The sequence below is a fragment of the Atractosteus spatula genome, chromosome 14 (genome assembly GCF_055471065.1).
Source record: "Atractosteus spatula isolate fAtrSpa1 chromosome 14, fAtrSpa1.hap1, whole genome shotgun sequence".
NCBI lineage: Eukaryota > Metazoa > Chordata > Actinopteri > Semionotiformes > Lepisosteidae > Atractosteus > Atractosteus spatula.
Genome location: NC_142719.1, coordinates 5,071,176 through 5,090,005, shown reverse-complemented (window position 1 = coordinate 5,090,005; position 18,830 = coordinate 5,071,176). Strand labels below are relative to the sequence as shown.

At 41.5% G+C, this 18,830-nt stretch overlaps 1 protein-coding gene across 1 annotated transcript; it reads right to left on the bottom strand.

Annotated features, from left to right (window-relative positions):
• Nucleotides 1-151: 151 nt before the first annotated feature.
• Nucleotides 152-16,857, bottom strand: themis2 (thymocyte selection associated family member 2). The gene is made up of 6 exons (XM_088932521.1): nucleotides 16,588-16,857; nucleotides 9,021-9,161; nucleotides 6,505-6,936; nucleotides 4,290-5,470; nucleotides 1,892-2,003; nucleotides 152-953 (listed from the first exon to the last, which is right to left on the bottom strand). Exons 1-6 carry the CDS (start codon nucleotides 16,694-16,696, stop codon nucleotides 865-867), a joined length of 2,064 nt encoding a protein of 687 aa, XP_088788647.1. The 5' UTR covers nucleotides 16,697-16,857; the 3' UTR covers nucleotides 152-864.
• Nucleotides 16,858-18,830: the final 1,973 nt, after the last annotated feature.

The following is an 18,830-nucleotide window of genomic DNA, read 5'->3' as shown; positions in this document are numbered from 1 at the left end:
ATTTTAGTTCTTCAGAAATTGCACCCTGGTAGAACAAAATGGGAACAGCTCTTCTTTAGGCAAGGGGAGATCAGTTTGGCCACTGGGTTTGTGATTGAACTGGAGAACAGAAGATCTGAGCAGAGGCTGAGATAAATGAACAGCAAAGAAGTTTAGAAACTTCACTAAAAGCTTTATTAAATTACATAAATCCTAGAAATCCACATTATGCTTAGGATTTGGACTTTTTAATATAAGAGAAATCTTTTCACAGAAACAGCAGAAATAAAACCTTTGCCACATAAATGCATTGATGAGCCCTTTGCCCCCGTCTTCCATGATAGTTTTTTTTCTAAATTAAATTATGGTGTTTTATCACAGAAGAACTACCATGTGTCGCCAGAGAAAAGGTGGCTGAAGCAACAATGACAAAAAATGCTCTGGATGTTTTAAAGTGTGTTCCTCCAAAAAAACTGCATCAAAACATTCAAGACCTGGATTTGTTAAAAATGCAGACAGACAGGAACCTAAATATAGTGCATCAGCGTAACATTAACCAAAACCAAAAACTGTTGCCTTTAAAAAAAGCTTTTTTTGTAACTTCCACTTATCTCGGCAGACGCAAACAATAGGCACAATGAGTTCTTTTGGGTTTGGGGATGAGGGAAACGGGCAGTTAAGGCACTTAGTGATGTTCTGTACTGATGTGTAACAACTTCTTAAGCTCCTCTGTCTGTGTACGAGAGCCCTCTGCTTGGTGTCCAAATCTAGCTAATGTGCAACTTGGTTTTAAAATGTATAAAAGGAGTTCCTGTGGGCTGCACCTTTGGTGTGAAAGTAGCTGCAGGTCTTTTGGACACAGAGGTGCGTGTGTCGGGGGATCGGTCAGTAGAACAGGATGCTCTCCTGCGCCGCCTTCATAGAGTCGTCCACAGTTTCATAGTCATGGTCGCTGTCAGAAGGGCTTGCAGGCACTGAGACACCACAGAAAAGCAAGAAGGAGGGTTTGAGAATAGCACCGCACAGCTTGTCGGAAAGCACATTTCTCACATCCGCCTCATTCACACTAGGCAGCTGTGAAGTTGAGAGGTGCCATCACTGCGACAGAGAAAACGGATTGCAGGCTGCTGACAGCTTGCTTTCAATTACTGCATTTATTTGGCTATGTGATCACTTCATAATGGTCTTTTCACTTTGTTCACATGGTACAATGTAACTGACATTTTTAGCAACAGCACCACAACCCGTGACTGATCTGACAAGAGGCAGCGTTAGGACTTGGTTCTGACTGTGTAAAGCAATAAAATTGCACCACAAATCTCACTTTGGAGATCTATTACAGAAACCAATTCATTACTGAACTCTACGCTCAGGTGCACAGGGAGGAACCCTCTCTGTGTCTCTAAATATCTGACATCTTAAACAGAAAAAAACAGTAAACAGGTCGGATATCTTTTGACAACAAAGTTTAAGTTTCACATTTTTGCCTCAGTTTCAAAAACAAAACTTAACCCACTTGAAAGCCATTAATGTAGAGCAGGAATTTCCAGTCCTGATCCTGGACCACTCCTGCCGGTTTTTGTTCCAGCCTAGCTCTCATTTACATAATTGAACACCTAATTTGATTTATGAAAAAGGATTCATTTAAAACATTTTCAGCTTTTAAGCACGTTGGATGTTGTCTTTTTAATATTGCATTTCATGAGTTAATTCCCAAATGTTCATGTAGATAAAAACATGCCAATAATCAGATCAAGGAGGTTGTTAGTTCAATTAAGGGTTCAATTATGTAGTGAAGCTGGGTTGGAATAAAAACCCGGAGAGGTGTGGCTATGAAAACCAGGATTGGGAGTCTCAGATGCAGAGTACCAGAGCCAATGGTGAAATGTGCAGGTAAATTAAAGAGGCTGACCTTTCACTTTCTTGTCCTTGTGAGGTCTCATGACGTACTCATTGGGCTGTGTCTTCTTGTTCCTTTGTTTGGGTTTTCTGGGCAACAGAGGGGGAGTGTGATCTAAGATTTTCTGTAAGAATGCAGAGAAAAATTCATGCAAGTAATGCACAGTGTATTTTTTTATAAACATATATAGATTATCAGAAGTAAATCTTCCAGGCATGATAAAAACATCAAATATTACAAATATAAATGAGTTCATCTCAGCTTGCTTTGACACAACCATGCTGGAGAGACTGTGGTGATGGAGAAGAAGGTCATTCCCATATATACAGTACGGGCAGTGCCTGAGATTTCAGTCCTATTGGGAAGAAGCATGCTCTCTACTCCAAGATCAATTATATGTAGAAATACTAAAATCGTATTCAGTTACCGGTAATCTGCGATACAGCTTCACATATTTTTGGCATTAAGCAAGAAAGCTACAGCACATACTGAAAATTATTAAAAGAATATCTTCTGCACAGGTGACACAACCCCCATTCAAGCTGCTGTTGTTGAAGAAGAAAAAGGACAGTGCTGTGGAGAGCACCTCTAACTGGATAGGGGAAATACATTTTGTAGTATGAGGATATGGAAGGGCCAGTTTTTTAGTAATAATGGTTCTCAGCATGTATATGTGTAGGCATGAGTTTCAGTTCCTTTTATATGTGAAACAACTTGTTTCACTAATTCACTGTACAGTAATAAAAACTATACTGATTAATCACTTTGTCACTTGGACCTCTTCTTTATTTACTGATTACTCATTAATCTAATCATATGGTTGTGAAGTTGGTGTAATGAATTAACTTTTCGTCACAGGGTGTTACATGTAATGTGTGAACTGTACAACCTTCTCTTGCTGAACAGAACAGCAGAACTTCTCTTCAATTGATCTCACATGTTATCTTCTTTAACAGAACTTTTAGTACCATGCTTTGTCAGGACAGATGGGGTATTCTATATCTACTGTATATCTCCATTTGCAAATGAGTACTGATACAGAGAATGTGACCACTTTGTAGATTGTAGCTTTCTGCTATGACTCCTCTGTCAATATGGGACATTTTACAAGTTACATAATGAAACAGTTGACATTCTTGTTAAATTAGATTAACATTGCAAAAACTGAATTTCAGGTGAGCAATGGTCTTCCACCAGCCTTTACCCTTTATTCGTTTTCTCTGGAGTGTTTAAAAACTAAAAACACTGCATGGTGAGAATCCAGGACCTTTTGTAAAGGGACTCACAAATGTTGGCAGTATCGCCAACATACAGATACACATCCACCAAAATTCCTCTCATTTCTGTTAATGTACTTCAATTTTCAAAAGCGGTCAACTCCAGGGAGTCTCTTCAGTTGTAAGACATAAGTGGACTGTAATGACGTTTTAGCTGGAGTCACCAGTAGGGTGACAATTTGTTTCTAACTAATATTAAACACTGTAGAGAGCTCAGAGGGCTCAGTTTCAGCAGAAATATGCCAATATATTTATTATTTGAATCACCTGGTTCTGCTTCCTAATATTGCAAAATATTTTAATGTCTGACCCTTACAAAGATGTTTGTACATCCTGCAATACTGTCACAGTGAAACGAACCATTACAGAAGGTGAATATTTTATTGAGGATTAATGTTTTGCTTTTATTTATATGCAGCATGCTAACTGTTGAACATATCTCCTAATGTTTCATTACATGTCCTGTGCATGACAGAATTACAAGGTTTCAAAAATTGCACATATTCTATGCCAACTGCAAATATTCTGCGCCACTAGACAGCCAAGAGATTCTTTCAGCAGGTAGAACTTTTTCAGTGAGATTTTTCAATGGTGGTGGAAGAACCTCGAACACAGGCTGTAACCTAGGGGAGCTAAACACTGTCAGAAGGGGATGATGAAAACACTCAAGCAGCCTGCTGGGCAGGAACTCTGTACCCACTGAGAAGAAATGCTGTCAGAACAGGCTTGTACTTTTTTTTTTTAAACAAAAAAAAGGAAGTATGATTTTGGTTCCCTTTCTATCCTCTAATGTTATCTCAACTGTCTGCATTTCTTAAATCTTCCAGTAGCCAAGGGCTTTTTGTTTTCTTTCAGAAGACCTCAGTACCACAAAAAAAGCCCCTACCACCTCTTTCTTGTTATTTTGTGAGAGTTAAGACATACAGTAAGATTTTGACATGTTTAAAAATCACGTGCTTTAAGATTCTGGTGTACAATACCTGTCATGCGTTGCAAGTTTAAAGAACACACGAATACATCACTAACAGCCTCATATGGAGGGTAATGTACTCTCAAATGCATTTTTTGCATGTTGATATTAGAAAAGACCAAGCCATGCTAACAGCGAGTTATGGGTCAGAAAGTGTTCTTACCAGAGAAGTGTCGCTCTGTGTTTCAGGGCTGATGGTCAGCTTGTCCATCCGTGGAGGAAGAGAGTCCTCCAAGGGCAGCGTGGGTAAAGCTTTGCCCTTTGGCTGTACTGAGGAAGGAGGGAATGGAGAGGCCGGGGAATGTTTGGATGATTTCTTTCTCTTGGGAGGCCGAGGGGGCGGGGGCATATCGCTGGAGATGAGCTTGTGGAACTCGTAGTAGAAATTGTCCGTCACCTCGAACACCGTCTCCCTGCGCAGCTCAGGGGGCTGGTCCTTCGGCCAGGGGAGGGGGTTGTCAGTGAAATACAGGGACATGTTGAGCCATCGGCTGGGCAGTTCGAAGCAAACGTCTGGCCTGTCCGGGAGGCTGGCCAGCACTGTGGGCTCAACTGTTGTCTGCTCCAGCTTTAGGGCTGAGAATCCACCCAGCGGGTCGTTCTCTAGCCCAGGGTCCCGTACTGCCACCTTGACATCCAGGGGCAGACAGAAGGACTTGTAGATGTCTACTAGGCTGTACTTCTTGTTGTCCTTCAGCTTCTCCACAAAGTTGCCCTCCAGATACATGGGCAGACAGATCTGCTCATACTGTTCCTGGACCTGCTCCTCCTCATCCTCGTCGTCTTCATCCAGAAATCTGTTGCAAACCAGGACATCTATGATTTGCTGCTCTCCATCACAGTTCAGCTCCATCTGTTTGGTGAACAGCACCTCCAACTGTTCCCCGACACTCAGGGAAGGCAGGTCCTCTTCTGGGGACTCGCAGTGCTTGGACACGTTGACGCGCAAACCTGGAAGCTTGCTGGAGGCAACAAAAAGGTCATAGACAGTGGCAAACTCTCTGGGCCGTCTGCGTAGGCGTCCGGCATAGCTCTGAGAGATGAAAAAGTGCTGCTTGGCCTTTTTGCCTGTGAGGCTGGAGGCCAGGACCATCTGGGACTTCTGGTGCCCGTGCACGATGAGCTGTTGGCCTTTTTGTAGTGCAGACATCCAGTGGCTCTTGAAGAACGTCTGGTTCTCTGGCTCTTCAAGGATCTCGGCAACAGTTGGGAATGCGTGGTCAGGCTGGGATGATACCTCCTTCAGGGACAGGGGCAAGATGAAGATGACATCCTTGGACTGCTCCGTCACATCAATCACATCCACTTCCAGGTTGGAGGGGAACTTCACCACGTTTTTCCTCACTAACAAACAGAAAGGACAAAGAGACTGTGAAGAGAATGGAAATGTTATAGGCCAAGGACGCTTTGTCTGTATACCACAGAGCAGTTATACCACAGACTATTAGAGCAGCTTGTCTGTCCATGAAGGAGGGGTACAGACAAACACTGTCAATCTCTCAGCTGACCAGGTGCACTAAATTCCCACAGACATGGGCAGTTTGCGGAAATCTATTGATTGAGTTGGCTAAAAAGTAAAAGCCTCTGTACAGTCTCTTATTTTTAGAAGAGATCTCAGATTTTCAATAGGAGTGATAGCACATCTACAGTACAATATATGTGCAAATCTGTGCAATTATGACTGGACAGTTCTAAGTCAGAATCCCTTCTAAAAGCTACATTTTGAGAAATACTGTATACTATACAAATTCAAGTTTGGCCTGAACTGAGTAGCAGTGCTAACTAAATCAGTTAAAACGCTTTCCTGTGGACAAGGCTGCTTCTGAGTTTCCCTTTACTAAAGCAGCACACATCCTCTTATTTTCAAAAGGGTTTAATTTAGGGCAAAAAAATAAACTCTGAAATTAGGTTATCCTCTATTTCCTGCTTGCTGAAATGTACAAAGCTATCTTTGTACATTTCAACATGTGTTCTGTTTTGTCATTGAAAGTAGTCACTGTAATTGCAGGTAGTTGTTCTGTGGCTTCTACAGAGGTATGTAAATATCAGGCTAAAAATATACAAATGAAAGCAAAGCAGCAAAGCAGGCAAAGATAAAATGGACAGTGAAGGGCAAGTAACATTGACAAAGACACTGAGAGGTACAAGCTATGAGGTGAGATCAGCCTTGCTGACTTCACCCAAACCACTCCTACATGCTCCACTATTAGCAAACCCCACAGACACCTGAGGTGCGGCACACCCAAGAGGCAAATGAGCCTGGGGTCAGAACCCATTATGCACTGCAGCCCGAGACTAGATGAGGAGCCATGGTCAACCAGTCAAGCAGAAACACTCCAGACCCTGAACCTCCCACCTCCTTCTGGGTTATTACTCACAGTGCATGATGGCCTGGACCTGGTGGACAGGAGTAAAAATCAAGGGCCCTCCAGACGAGCCATTCAAGTTCATGGCCTTGACGGGGAGGAACCGACGGCAGCGCAGCTGGGGGGAAGCCAGTATCTGCGAAATGCTGTACTGGTTATTGTTGACGTACTGGTAGAACTCCCCGCGGCAGGAAAATGGGATCAAGACCTCTGGCGACCCCGCCTGGCCTTGCAGCAGACAGCGAGCGTGAGGCTGGCCCTTGTAGGTCTCCTCGGACAGGAAGGTGAGCATCTCCCCAGAGTGCAGCGTGTACTTCCCCAGGGCCAGAGCATGGCAGGTGGCGAAGGTGAAAGGGCTGATGTTCTCTTCCCCGACCGGCATCAATCCCACAACCTCCTTGATCGAGGAGTAGCTCACTTGCTCTTGAACAAGCTTGAAAAGGCCTAGGCAAACCACAGGAGAGATGATTAATAATTCCTTGCATTTTTATAGCACTTTTCGTCCCACATGCTTCGTCTGCTCCTGCAGTACAGCAGCTACCTGGAAGGTGCACAGCAGCCATTCTGCGCTCACAGCCCTACTACACAGCAGTTGAGCTGCAGAAGTTAGACTGTGGAATTGCGAGGACACCTGGGTCAACATCCCCACAGTGGTCATACATTCATTAAAAACCTCAGCTAGTTAGAACCTCAGGCAACTCTTACAGCACAGTGTACCCTGTTACCATAGTGGGGTCACATGCAGGCAAGCAGCATTACCTACAAAGAGTGTTTTACTTTAATGGTGGGAGGTTGGACATCTTAAACTAACTCCATAGAATCGTCTTTGTCCCTTGTACCACACTGACGCAACTTCACGAAGCAATGCATGGGACATTGTCACATCCAAGGCTTCAAAGCTTTGTGCTGAGCCTAGGCTGACTATTAGAATACAGGAAGAGGCATGGCACCTTATACACTTTTTTAGGGAACCAAAGGCAACACAGCTCCTGTAGGCGAGATGGACCACTTCATGCACACTTGTATTTGAAGGGTTTTAAGGCGGCTTTCATCCAATTCTTTTTGTTCCCTCCAATTACCCAATTGAAATAAACTTCTAGAAATAGAAAAAATAATATAAAATAGAAATTGAATTTTTTTCAATAATTCACCAGCAGTAATCTAAATAAAAGGAAGGCACTGCTGTTATGTAGTTGTTGACGTAATATACTGAACACAAATTAAAATATTCATGTGTGGCAAACAACACTGGAACATTGCACCTCATCATTTCCATATAAACTGTATATGCAATGCCTTGAAAATCAAAGGGGGCAGTTCTGATTTTCTCAACCCAAAGCTGTTTTACTGCTTGTTCTGAGAGCTTGCAGAGAAGAATTGCGAGTTTATTTGGAGATACTTTGTGTTTTTGCCATCAGATGAGTCTGTCTGCAACTAACATAACAGTTACTAGCCACCAGACATTTTGGTCCTACAAATTCTAATGAATTATTCAAGTGAAGTGATGTTTCTACCTCCAGCAAGTATGCAGTTGAAGCATTGCAATTTTTAAAATAGCTGTATTTCCATTTTATGTTGCCAGTGTTATTCTTAAACTTGTTTCAAATCTGTTGCAATGCAGTGACCTAGTTAGGAATATATTTAACAGGAAAAAAGCTAATGTAAAACCTAGCATGAAACATTAACTCAGTTCTGTACTTTATCCACCTCTGATAAAATCGTTGGAGGCAATGAGAAGCAATAGTGTGAGTCAGGCACTAATCAGACCCCTGCTAGATAGAGCTTGACACCTGTTTGGCTGTGATCACAGAATGACATACTGTACCACAGCTAGATTTGTAATTTGCAACACATGTTGGAACTAAGCTGAGAACATCATTCCTAAAGATGCCTAAAGGTTATGACACAGTATGACTTCTCAGAAGTTCCTTAGTGCAAGTGAGCCCAACACCGGTAGAGAGCCACAGACAACAAAGTCTTATCGGTCACCATTAAATCATTGATTTCTAAAGACTTGGAATCCTTGTGAGTTTTGTTCACTTAAGTGAGTTAACTGGCCCAAATAAATCAGGAGTGGTCATCTGTGGGCCCTGGGGCTGGAGGGTATTGGGTTCATGCCAAATGACCTTTATACATCTTAACTGAACAAATCACCCGTTTAAGTGGTCAGAATGTACTGTAATTGCTTCTAGTGTATAGAAATTAATGAGCTAAGGGTGACTTAATGTCATGCTGTCTTAGGGCTCTCCAGGACCTGGGTGGCCACCCCTAGAAGAGGTGGTCTTAAGAGTTTTGGGTTCTATTAGAGGAAACGTCTAAGGCTTGGCTCAATCTGCAGACTGCACACTCCCCAGCGCAACTGAAATCATGCAGCTTCTCTTTAAGAAGGAAATGTTGTCTTTATGTGCCAGAACTTTGGATTTCAGATACACAAACTTACCAGATGACATACATTTGTCCTGCAGAGTGCCAGGTTTGTGTATCTTATGGGTTTAAGAGGTGCATTGTACAAACCCAGGAGTCAGTACCTGAGTGGCTGGCGGGCAGTTCAAATGTTTCCTGAGTCTTGACGTCCTTGCAGCTGACTGACAGGAGCTCAGTGTGGATCACCTTCACCAGGTCTCCCGTGGACAGGCACACCTCGCTCCCGGACAGCTCGTACACCGACCCTGCCACACACGCAGGGTTTCAGACTCGCTCCAGGCAACAGGACAAGTGAGTACAAACTGACATAAAGTGAGGTTGGTTTACAAACAAGGTGGGAAGCTCATTTAGAGAGGTGAAACAGATCACAAGGACAAGACTGTAACTACAGTACACTGGAGCTGGCAGTGTGTTAACAAAGGGCATGTCTTGATAGGTTAAATGACCTCTTCTCTGTACAGCTGAATAGTTAAGTGAATGCCCTTACTGAATTACACACACCAGCTGCCTTTAGCCAGACGATAGATTGTTGAGCATGATTAGTGCTTTTCTGCAACAGATTTGTTTTAGTTTTGTCAAACAGCAAAATCAACAATCAGCTTCTAATGAACTACGGATTAGTGTTGGATGCATGTCCAACAATTGTCCAATTGTTTAGTACTGTACTTTCTCTGCAGTACTGCATCTCTTTTTTGCCTCTTGGTAAATCTTGAGGTTAGATTGAATGTCTACAGTTTGCTTCTGGTTGATCTCTGTTCTGATGCATTGTGAGCATGCCACATCTATGCAGTACCTTATCTCACTGAGAACATACACTCTGTATTGGACTCAAGAAAGCAGTACAGCTGAAAATGACCCCAGTATGTCGGACTGTCTCTGGGAATTTATATTTAAGCGTCATGATTCCAAATGGCTTCTAAATACTGCAGCTTTGCAGCGCTGGGGCTCTGGGTTCAATTGCTTTGATGCTATCTGCTTGGGGTTTTCTTTGTTCTACCCGTGTTCTCGTGAGTTTCCTCCAGGTACTCCAGTTTCCCCCCATTGCCCAAAGACATACTGATAGGCCAATTGGCTTCTGGGAAAACTGGACTGGCGTCCCTTCCAGGATGTACCCTGCTTTGTGCCGTTTGCTAGCCGGGATAGGCTCCAGCTGCCGTGTGACCCGGAATTGGATAAACTAGTTAGAAAATGGATGGATTATCATCTAATCTGTTTTTTTTTATTTGATCTATTTATCAATGAAATTAAGAAAAGCTGGTCTGTAATTCTCCTCAACAGTTAACTCTTCCCAACATTTTAACTCCACACCTGACTATTATATATATATAGTTTATATTATATATTGTTATTAGTGATTATATTATATTGTTATTCACTATCTTTTTAAGCCTTGCATAGCCATTTTGTTTGATTTCCATTATTTCTAATTCAGATAACATTTGCAGAAGTTCTACTATGAAAAAGGGGCAGAGAATGTTGCATAGCTTCCTTTACTTCACTCAAGTAAAGAAGCATGCATTCACTATTTTGATTACTTCCTCTGAGTTTTCTGGAGAGAACAGACGTAAAGAAAGTGAACGGATGGCTGATGTTTCTTGCTGCATTTATTTTTCATAAGGTGCTCAACCAACTCCCATCCAGCAGTTTACTGGGCTGATTCAATGGCCAAATTACCATTGGGTACCAGAAAAGAATGATCTGTCAGGAGGTCTTCTCTCATCTCTAAACTCTCTCAAGAACCAGTTTTTGATTGTTGTGTGTGCTGAGGTTTCTTCAGACAGGAAATACAGTGGTATGACTTCAAGAGAAATGTTCTGCTTTCATGGCAGTTTCTATTTCACTAAATTAATATACAGTGTTGTTCAGAGTTTTGATGACCAACATTGCAGGACGCTACATGATAAGCCTAAATAATCTCAGCAGCTTTAACACTTAGTAGATCAACTGACATTTAGTTGTTTCAACTAAGTTATTCAACTCAGTGAAAAACACGGAAAAGCAGCTATGAATTGGTTTGTGTCTTTCAATTTTGCTTTGACTGATTGTTAGATGAGATCCTACCTCCTTGCTTTTAAGGGAGGTGAAGTACTGACATTTTTAATGCTGAGGCGTGTTGCTTTTTTAACATTTGGCATTTTCCAGACAGGGGCTGAATTAAGTTGCAAAAAACAAGAGGAGGTCATTGGTTTGGACTTGCTCATTAGGCTGCTAGAAGCTAATCAATAGTTGAGCCTCATCCTGAAAAAGCCTAGGGAGTTTTGTTTTATTATTAACAATAATAATAATAATAATAATAATAATAATAATAATAATATCCTTATGTTTATATAGCACTTTTGTGGACACTCACAAGTGCTTTACAGGCAATGGGGACTCCTCTCCACCACCACCAATGTACACTTGTCCCCTGGATGATGCGACAGCAGCCATAGTGCCCCAGTCCGCTCACCACACACCAGCTCTCAGTGGGGAGGAGAGCAGAGTGATGAAGCCAATTCATAGATGGGGATTATTAGGAGACCATAAGTGGTAAAGTGGGAAATCTACAACATGGCTGGTAATGCAATCCAGAACTTCATGACCATTTGTATAATATTTCTTATAGGGTATAAGAAAAAGTAGATCAACTAGGAAGATATTGTTTTCAATTTAGAAACAATGAGAAGTGGTGGCATTGTTTACAGTAACTTGACAGAGCTCAAGAGTTAAGATAGGGTGTCTCAGAACAAAACGGGTTTGTCCCAGCTTGCTTTCACCTTCCTACAGCCTGCATCTCTGTGAAGACTGTGGCTTCACACAGGAACACAGGAATGTTTGTATGCTGTTGGTAAGAAAGCAAAAGCTCAGAAAGGGACAGAAACTGAAAAGTCCAGTGTCCAAATCCCTAATGACTGCAGCCAGACAGTTGCCCTAGATAGTACAAGGCTCCAGCAATACATCCTTGCAATCAGTAATCTTGTTGAACAAGTTTTGTCATAGCACCTTTTCTGATCTTTCCATCTGGTAGGGAAAGTATGAGTTCAATAGAGATTTCAATTGATGGCATTCATTTTGCTCAAAGACTCTTGGACATTTATAGGGCCTGCCAGCTTATTGAGAGAGTCTGTGGTCTTCCTGCCTCACTGCCAGGTGGCAACAGGTTCACTTCAACCAATTCAGGCATCAGGCGCCAGGTGCGACGCACCCTGGATGGGACGCTAGTCCATCGCAGGACAGGTGCAAAGATCAGCAGTTAAAACCTGACAGAAAAATCAACACCTATGAGACAGGTTGCGCTGATGCTCTCGAAGAACTACATTCAGGAAGTCGAACATCTGAACAAAACCAAATCCTACGCTTCAGGGAGTGCAAGAATAAACCCTGCCTTCGTGCCTACACTTGTTTTACCGAACAAGTGAAAAAGATCAAGTTTTACATAAAACATCACAAATCTATCTCTGTAGTCCTATATTATAAAAACATTAGCTAAATTATATATACAAGTTCAAAAGTATAATAATACAATTAATATTAATATTTAACTTATATACAATATATTCTATTATAATAGAAAGTACAGGACAGTGTACAGAGTAGTACGGTACAACTATACTAGTCTCTTTCCAGTAGTCGTACGGAGCATCGATGAAAAGGATCCTGATTAATTTTTCTGTAAGACCTACGTTTACAGTAACTCATTTGTACTTGCCTCCCAAGGGACCCTTATGATCAGGGACTTAACTGTGAATGCTGAAATAGTGCACCATAATAATTAGATTACAAATAGAGCTAACTGCAAGAACAGCAGAAAAAGGAAATGTACATCAGATATTCTTAAGTTGTTCACATATTTGTTTGTCTCCTCTTTGAATCAGAGGTTGAGTGAACATTGTTTGAGTGTATGCACAGTTGTGCGTGGGGCTCTGGTCTATAATACTAACTCTAACTACAGTGCCAGTGCTGTTTGGTTTCATCTTCTTCACAATTCGCCCCTGTACCTCAGCAGTATTGCTAGTCTAATAATATTAATAATTTATCATTGTTACTTTGTTACTTTATTTTACAATTTTAATGATACATCATATCAATGTGCTTAAAAATAATCACCAAAAAGTGACCCGTATACACAAATCGATAAAGTGAGGAACTCTCCGAGAATTACTGTACTATGTACAAAAATTTGTAACAATCTGCAATATTCTACAGTTAATTAACAAGGCTAAGATTAGTTACATAGGTACGGTAGCTGTCTCAGCATGCGTAGGCTACAAAGCACCAAGTAAAGGTTTATTCCATAAATAAACTCCAATAAACCTTTACTTGTTCCTTTGAAGGCTAATATTATTTGCAAATTTACTTTTTTTCCCCATCACCAAATTGGCATCTAGCAAAAAGTTGTTGTTTTTTTTGCTGTTGAATGGGGTTACTTATCCTAGGTACCGTATGTCTATGTAACTATGAAAGAATAATTTTGCAACTTTGGGTCATGGGGGTAATTCAGCAATCGTGAACCCTGCAGGTCCTACAGGAGTCTTCTGCATTCTGTAATCTCAAAGAAAATGAAAGGATCCTGGCTTCTGTTAGCAGTTTTCTGTGTTATCAACACTGTTTTGTACAACCTCTGTAAGTATTTTACAACTAAGTGATCTCAACGCACACACAGATCATCCTGACTGCTGCCCTACTGCCTCTTTCCAACCTACTATGGAAGGCTGTGGTTTTCCTCAACAGTTCGCCTTCACAATACATAGTTGTGGCAATACAATGGGTTTTCTTGGTATTCCTTGTTAGTTCATCTTCATTTCTTCTGACTACTAATTGAATTACTGTGGTGTTAGATTTTGCAGACCATCCGCCTCCTACGAACAGTAAATGGACTATGACTATCTGCAGACTGAGTCGGATTAATCCAACTAGTCAGATCAATTCATTGATCTTTATTATCAATCTTGTCATTTATCAATTAAATAGTGGAGGACTGGCAGGGATGCCTATGACCAAACAGGCCCAGAGAGCCCATCCACAGTGTAGAAGAAGGCTTTCCAGTTCTGGGTCAGTTCCTTTTCCCATATTTCCATCTACGCAGAAAACTTTTAAGTTGTATATTAAAGATAATAAGCAATGTAAACATTCGATTTGAAGATGATGATGTTGATTATCATTATTATTATTCATGCAAATAATTTCAAATAAGAGTTCAAATTAATCATATTGGGACACTGTGTGTGCCCTGCGATGGACTGGTGGCCATTCCTTGCATCCACTCTTTGCCGATATAGGCTCTGGCAATATTGAGACAATTGGGCTTAGATCTTCAACATCAGGTTCACTTTAACCCTGCTACTCACTGCCTGCTACTTCAGTCTCAGGTCCGTGTACAGAGAGAACAAAAATGAACTGGAAGAAAATAGCCTACGGATGAAGAAGGCACAGTTTGACATCTGCTTGTGTTGAATGCTCTGCCAGACCTTTGAAGGCTGCTTCAATTGGGTCTGCTCACTAATGGCCTGATTCAACGAACTGTTTCACTTGGCTTCACATAAAATTTAAATTAAATGGTTTGGGATTTTCCCCACTGTTTCATAGGATCTGCAGGGTACACTTCCTTGTACACTAACTACAAAAATTCACTCTGAGCTGATTAAATATTTACTTGTACTGCAGATAACTCCCTAAACACAGTGATTTGACTGGCATTGCCTGCAAAGGCTGTAAAACTGAGGGTAGATATGAAATATAAATAAAGACACTATGTATTCTCACAAATAAAAGTGAAAACCTGTCACACATTTGAATGTAAGCAAGTTACATTCTGTTTTTCTGTGTAAACTCAGGCAGTGTACCAGGGCTGAGTTTGCAATATTTATGTTGATATGGTCATCACAGGACCTACCGATACAAGTCATACCCACTTACTCTCACCCAGCCTAATCCTTAATAATGGGCAAGCCCGCACTAGCAAACACAGGCTTGAGGACAGAGTCTCCTCCAACCCTTTGCATTTACAAATGTTTGTTCCTGTGAATCTCCATTTATGCTTCCAAGAAAAATGGTCAATGACCAAAGGAAAAGCAAATTATGCAAATCATGAGACGCCTGGTTGCAGGCAGCTTGGAGCCTGGTTTGCAGTGGGTTCCTGTTCTGCAGAGTGGATATTATAGAAGTAGCACTAGTTAGAAGTAAACATAGCGAAAAAATAGAGAAATATTGCTTCCCTTCCTGCTGTACCATCTTTATCATTGGACCAAAATCAATGTTTTATTTCCTTCCAATTGTTCCCAGTGTTTTAATTGTTTCCTTAAACATCTGACCAATCGAAATTGTTCGAATCTTTCCCTACAGAGAGAATCTCGGGCTTTCCTAAACTGGCCTCTTCCTGGAGTTCATGGATGCGTGTGCGGGAATTTGGGGACAGCTGGAATATGCTGGGAGTTTATTTAGAACACAGCTTCTGCAGTTACAAATGAACCGACGTGTATCGGCATGTGGTTCATGCCGGGATGAACGGCAGCGCTTCTTCAAATCAGAAACCAGACGCCATGGTCACTGCTGCACACTGGGACTCGGCGTGTAGGCCGTACTGTCCGAAGACTTCTTTATTATAGTCTTCTTACGGAAACAGGAAAAGTGATTGAAAAAAAAAAGCATCTTAAATGCGTTTTAAAACAATGTGTTTCGCTCAAATTCTTGAGGGTTTCTTAGAGGTTTCGCTAGTTTAACAATAAAGAATAACAAACGATATAGCTTTTTTCCGCTCTGAGCTAGTTCTGATTAATTTAAACTGTGTTCCGTAGTTTGGGGTGGGAAATTCTTACTATATCAATTCATAAATCGATCCCTGGGCAGTTGTAGATACAGTAAATGTGAAACGAACATCGGGGTCACAGTAACATTAAACTCGTATATCCCAAATGACGCCGTGCGTTTTTGTCTGCATCAGTCGACAGATACTGTCATTAATCTGTTGTACGATGGCCTATCTACAAGTTTTTTTACTTTCAGTTTTCGCCTTAAAAAGAAAAGTCAAATGGCGTACCGCCAAACTGATATGCGTAATAAAACTTTATTTTCCTTTGGCAAAAACAATCCAGAAATAGAACTCAATTCCACGAACTAATGTTTATACACAGCCCTACACTATTCTTTTTTGAAGCAAGAAGAGATCAGGGTTAACAAATGAATGCTTAAAGCGCTACTATTTTCATTTTATTTGGAGTTCATATAGTTACATTTCTTTTTTACTTAAAATAAAAGCGTGCGGTGTCCTTATATGGTAAAAATAGATCAACTACAAACCTGTCCAATTAACATACATGTAATTATTATTTTACAGAATTGTTCATTTTTTCGTATTGGGATACAGTAGTTTTATCTCCATTCAAGACTCGTTGTTACACTCCAGAAGTTATAATAATTTGGGGGCAGTGAAAAAGATTGTCCGTGTCTACCATCAGTCTTTAAATCTAATAATGCTGGTAGTACAGCGTGGTATTTCTTTTTTAAAAAGTATAGATTCTGTGTGATACTGCTCCTGTGAACAACTTTTTTTTTCTACCAAGACCGAAAAAGACAGTTTCCCCCAGGTTACAGGCTAATCTTCCGTTGTGTGCTTCTTGTCCAAGGTATAGGATTACGCTCTGTCCAACGGATTCATTTCACTGGTCTCCGTTTTGGCAAAACTACTGGACTTACCTTGAAAATAAACCCCGGAGCAGACCTGCAGGACGCGCGGCAGCGTGGACGCGTCCACTGAAGCGATGTATTCCTGCAGGGACAGAACCTCACCGCTGGAGCCGGCCATCGCCGCCTGCCCTGGACGAACCGGATTGTCAGAACCGATGGTTTGCTACCCCTGGAAAGGGCGAAGCGCCGCTGTATCTCGTGTGTCCCCGTTTTACCACGCACCGAGAAGAGCAGGAAGCGCCGAAGAGCCCATCGCGTCTGCACAAGTGGGAGAGGACTGCGGTTTAACAGCTCATCCCACAAGGCAAGGCGAACTCGCTCGGTGGCTACACCTGTCTGTGAACCTGATCGAGGACTTCATACGGTACAAATTCCATACAAATGGGAGACTGACTTTTAAGGTCGTCGTCTTTAAAGTTCAGGAGAATTAATTACCCTCAAATGTTTCCTCTTTATAATTATACGGTTTTCCTCCATCATTGCACATTAATGCACGTAGTTGGACAGCCTTTTTGTTTAAAAACAAATATTGGATTCACTATCGGTTCTTTGATGCAAAACACTTAATGGGATGTAGACACTTGTCAAACGACATCGCACTCTTAATTAATACTTAATTACTAAAATACTCTTTTCAACAAACGCCCTGAGATTTTAATGACCACAGAGAGTCAGGACCCCCGTCTTACATCTCATCCGAAGGACGGCACCTTCTTACTGAATAGTGTCTCCGTCACTATACGGGGGCATTAGGACTCAGAAGTTGAAGACTGAACATTTTTAGTGCATAAAAGCCGACGTATTTTCCATTCGTATTTAATTGGCGTAATGGCTTAACCCAACAGAAGGGGGACAAATATATCCTTTAGATTTTTGAGCTGCTGAGTTATATGTTCTGTAAGCTGAATCATAAAAATCTTTTTAAACTTTCCATCACGAGACCTGAAAGAGGGCAGAAATATATACATGTACTTGAGCAGATGATTAGGCTGAATGAGGAAGCAAAACGAAAAGAGAGGTCCACTTTTCGAATTTGGCACACCCCCCCTACCAAAGTCTTTTATGAGTCTTCACATTTGTTACATTTAAGAAAAGCTCTAGGGGACAGACTGTAATAGCATATGGTCTGTAAAAGGACAAAATAGTGAGTATGAAGTAAAAAATGAAACAACTGTAGAAAGTTCACTGACAGTGAGAAACCTGGTAGGGTTTGATATAAGCTTAGTTTTCTTGCCATGAATTACAGTGCTTATTCTGCAGTATCAACTTCTGTACTACCAGAGCACTGAGGGTGGTGGAGTTCATTTGCTTATCAGAGGTCTCTAGAGTGTAGCGCTGGCAGTGCAGAGCAGCAGAGTGGAACAGCAGAGAAGAAAAATGTTCTCAGATAGCACCTGGACTCCCCCCAACACCATCCCATCCACACGCAGTCTGTGACCTAGCTGGTGCTGTACATTTGCCGCCTGGCTCCTCTGTCCAGCTGGTGTTGGTGTGTGTGCCAGTCAGTGTGCTATTCACTGTGCTAGGAGGTGTGTTGTGTTTTGCACTATTCTGAATATCAGAACTCCATGGAGTGAGGTGACGTGACATGTTCCACTACAGCTGAGTGAGCCGTGGGAGCAACGCTTTAGAAATGAGTCTTCCAGGAAAAGAAATACGTCATCTTCCTGTAACGCCTGTAAAGGGAAGATTATGAAAGATACCTTTGAAGTGGCTAGGAAATTTATGGCACTTTGACAAACCCCAACATTTTGGGACAGTAAAGGAACAGGTAATAGGTTTATTCCATGCCGAAAAGAGCAGAAAGAAAACACAACGTTTCGGCTGTGAAGCCTTCTTCAGGTGTAAGCTGAAAAGAGAAGAAAGCTTACGCCCGAAGAAGGCTCTACAGCTGAAACGTTGTGTTTTCTTTCTTTCTTCTTCTTTCAGCAGGGAATAAACCTATTACTTGTTCCTTTGCAGCCTACGCATGCTGATGCAGCTACCCACCTGAACTATTTTGGGACAGTGCTGCTGAACTGTGAAAGAGTGCGAGGCACTCCTGTCAGCAGGACTGCTGGAGAATTGGTTTGGTAATGATCCAAGAAAGGTAAATTGTGATTATCCGAGTCATGCTGTCAAGTTATATGTTAGGTAAATTGATTTTATGGGTTCCTGCAAAAGCTTAGTGAGCTGGCTATAAGTGATCACGTAAAAATAAAGTTTCAAACAAGAGAAGGTAATGTAGAAAATCTATTTTTTGTAACTTAGTG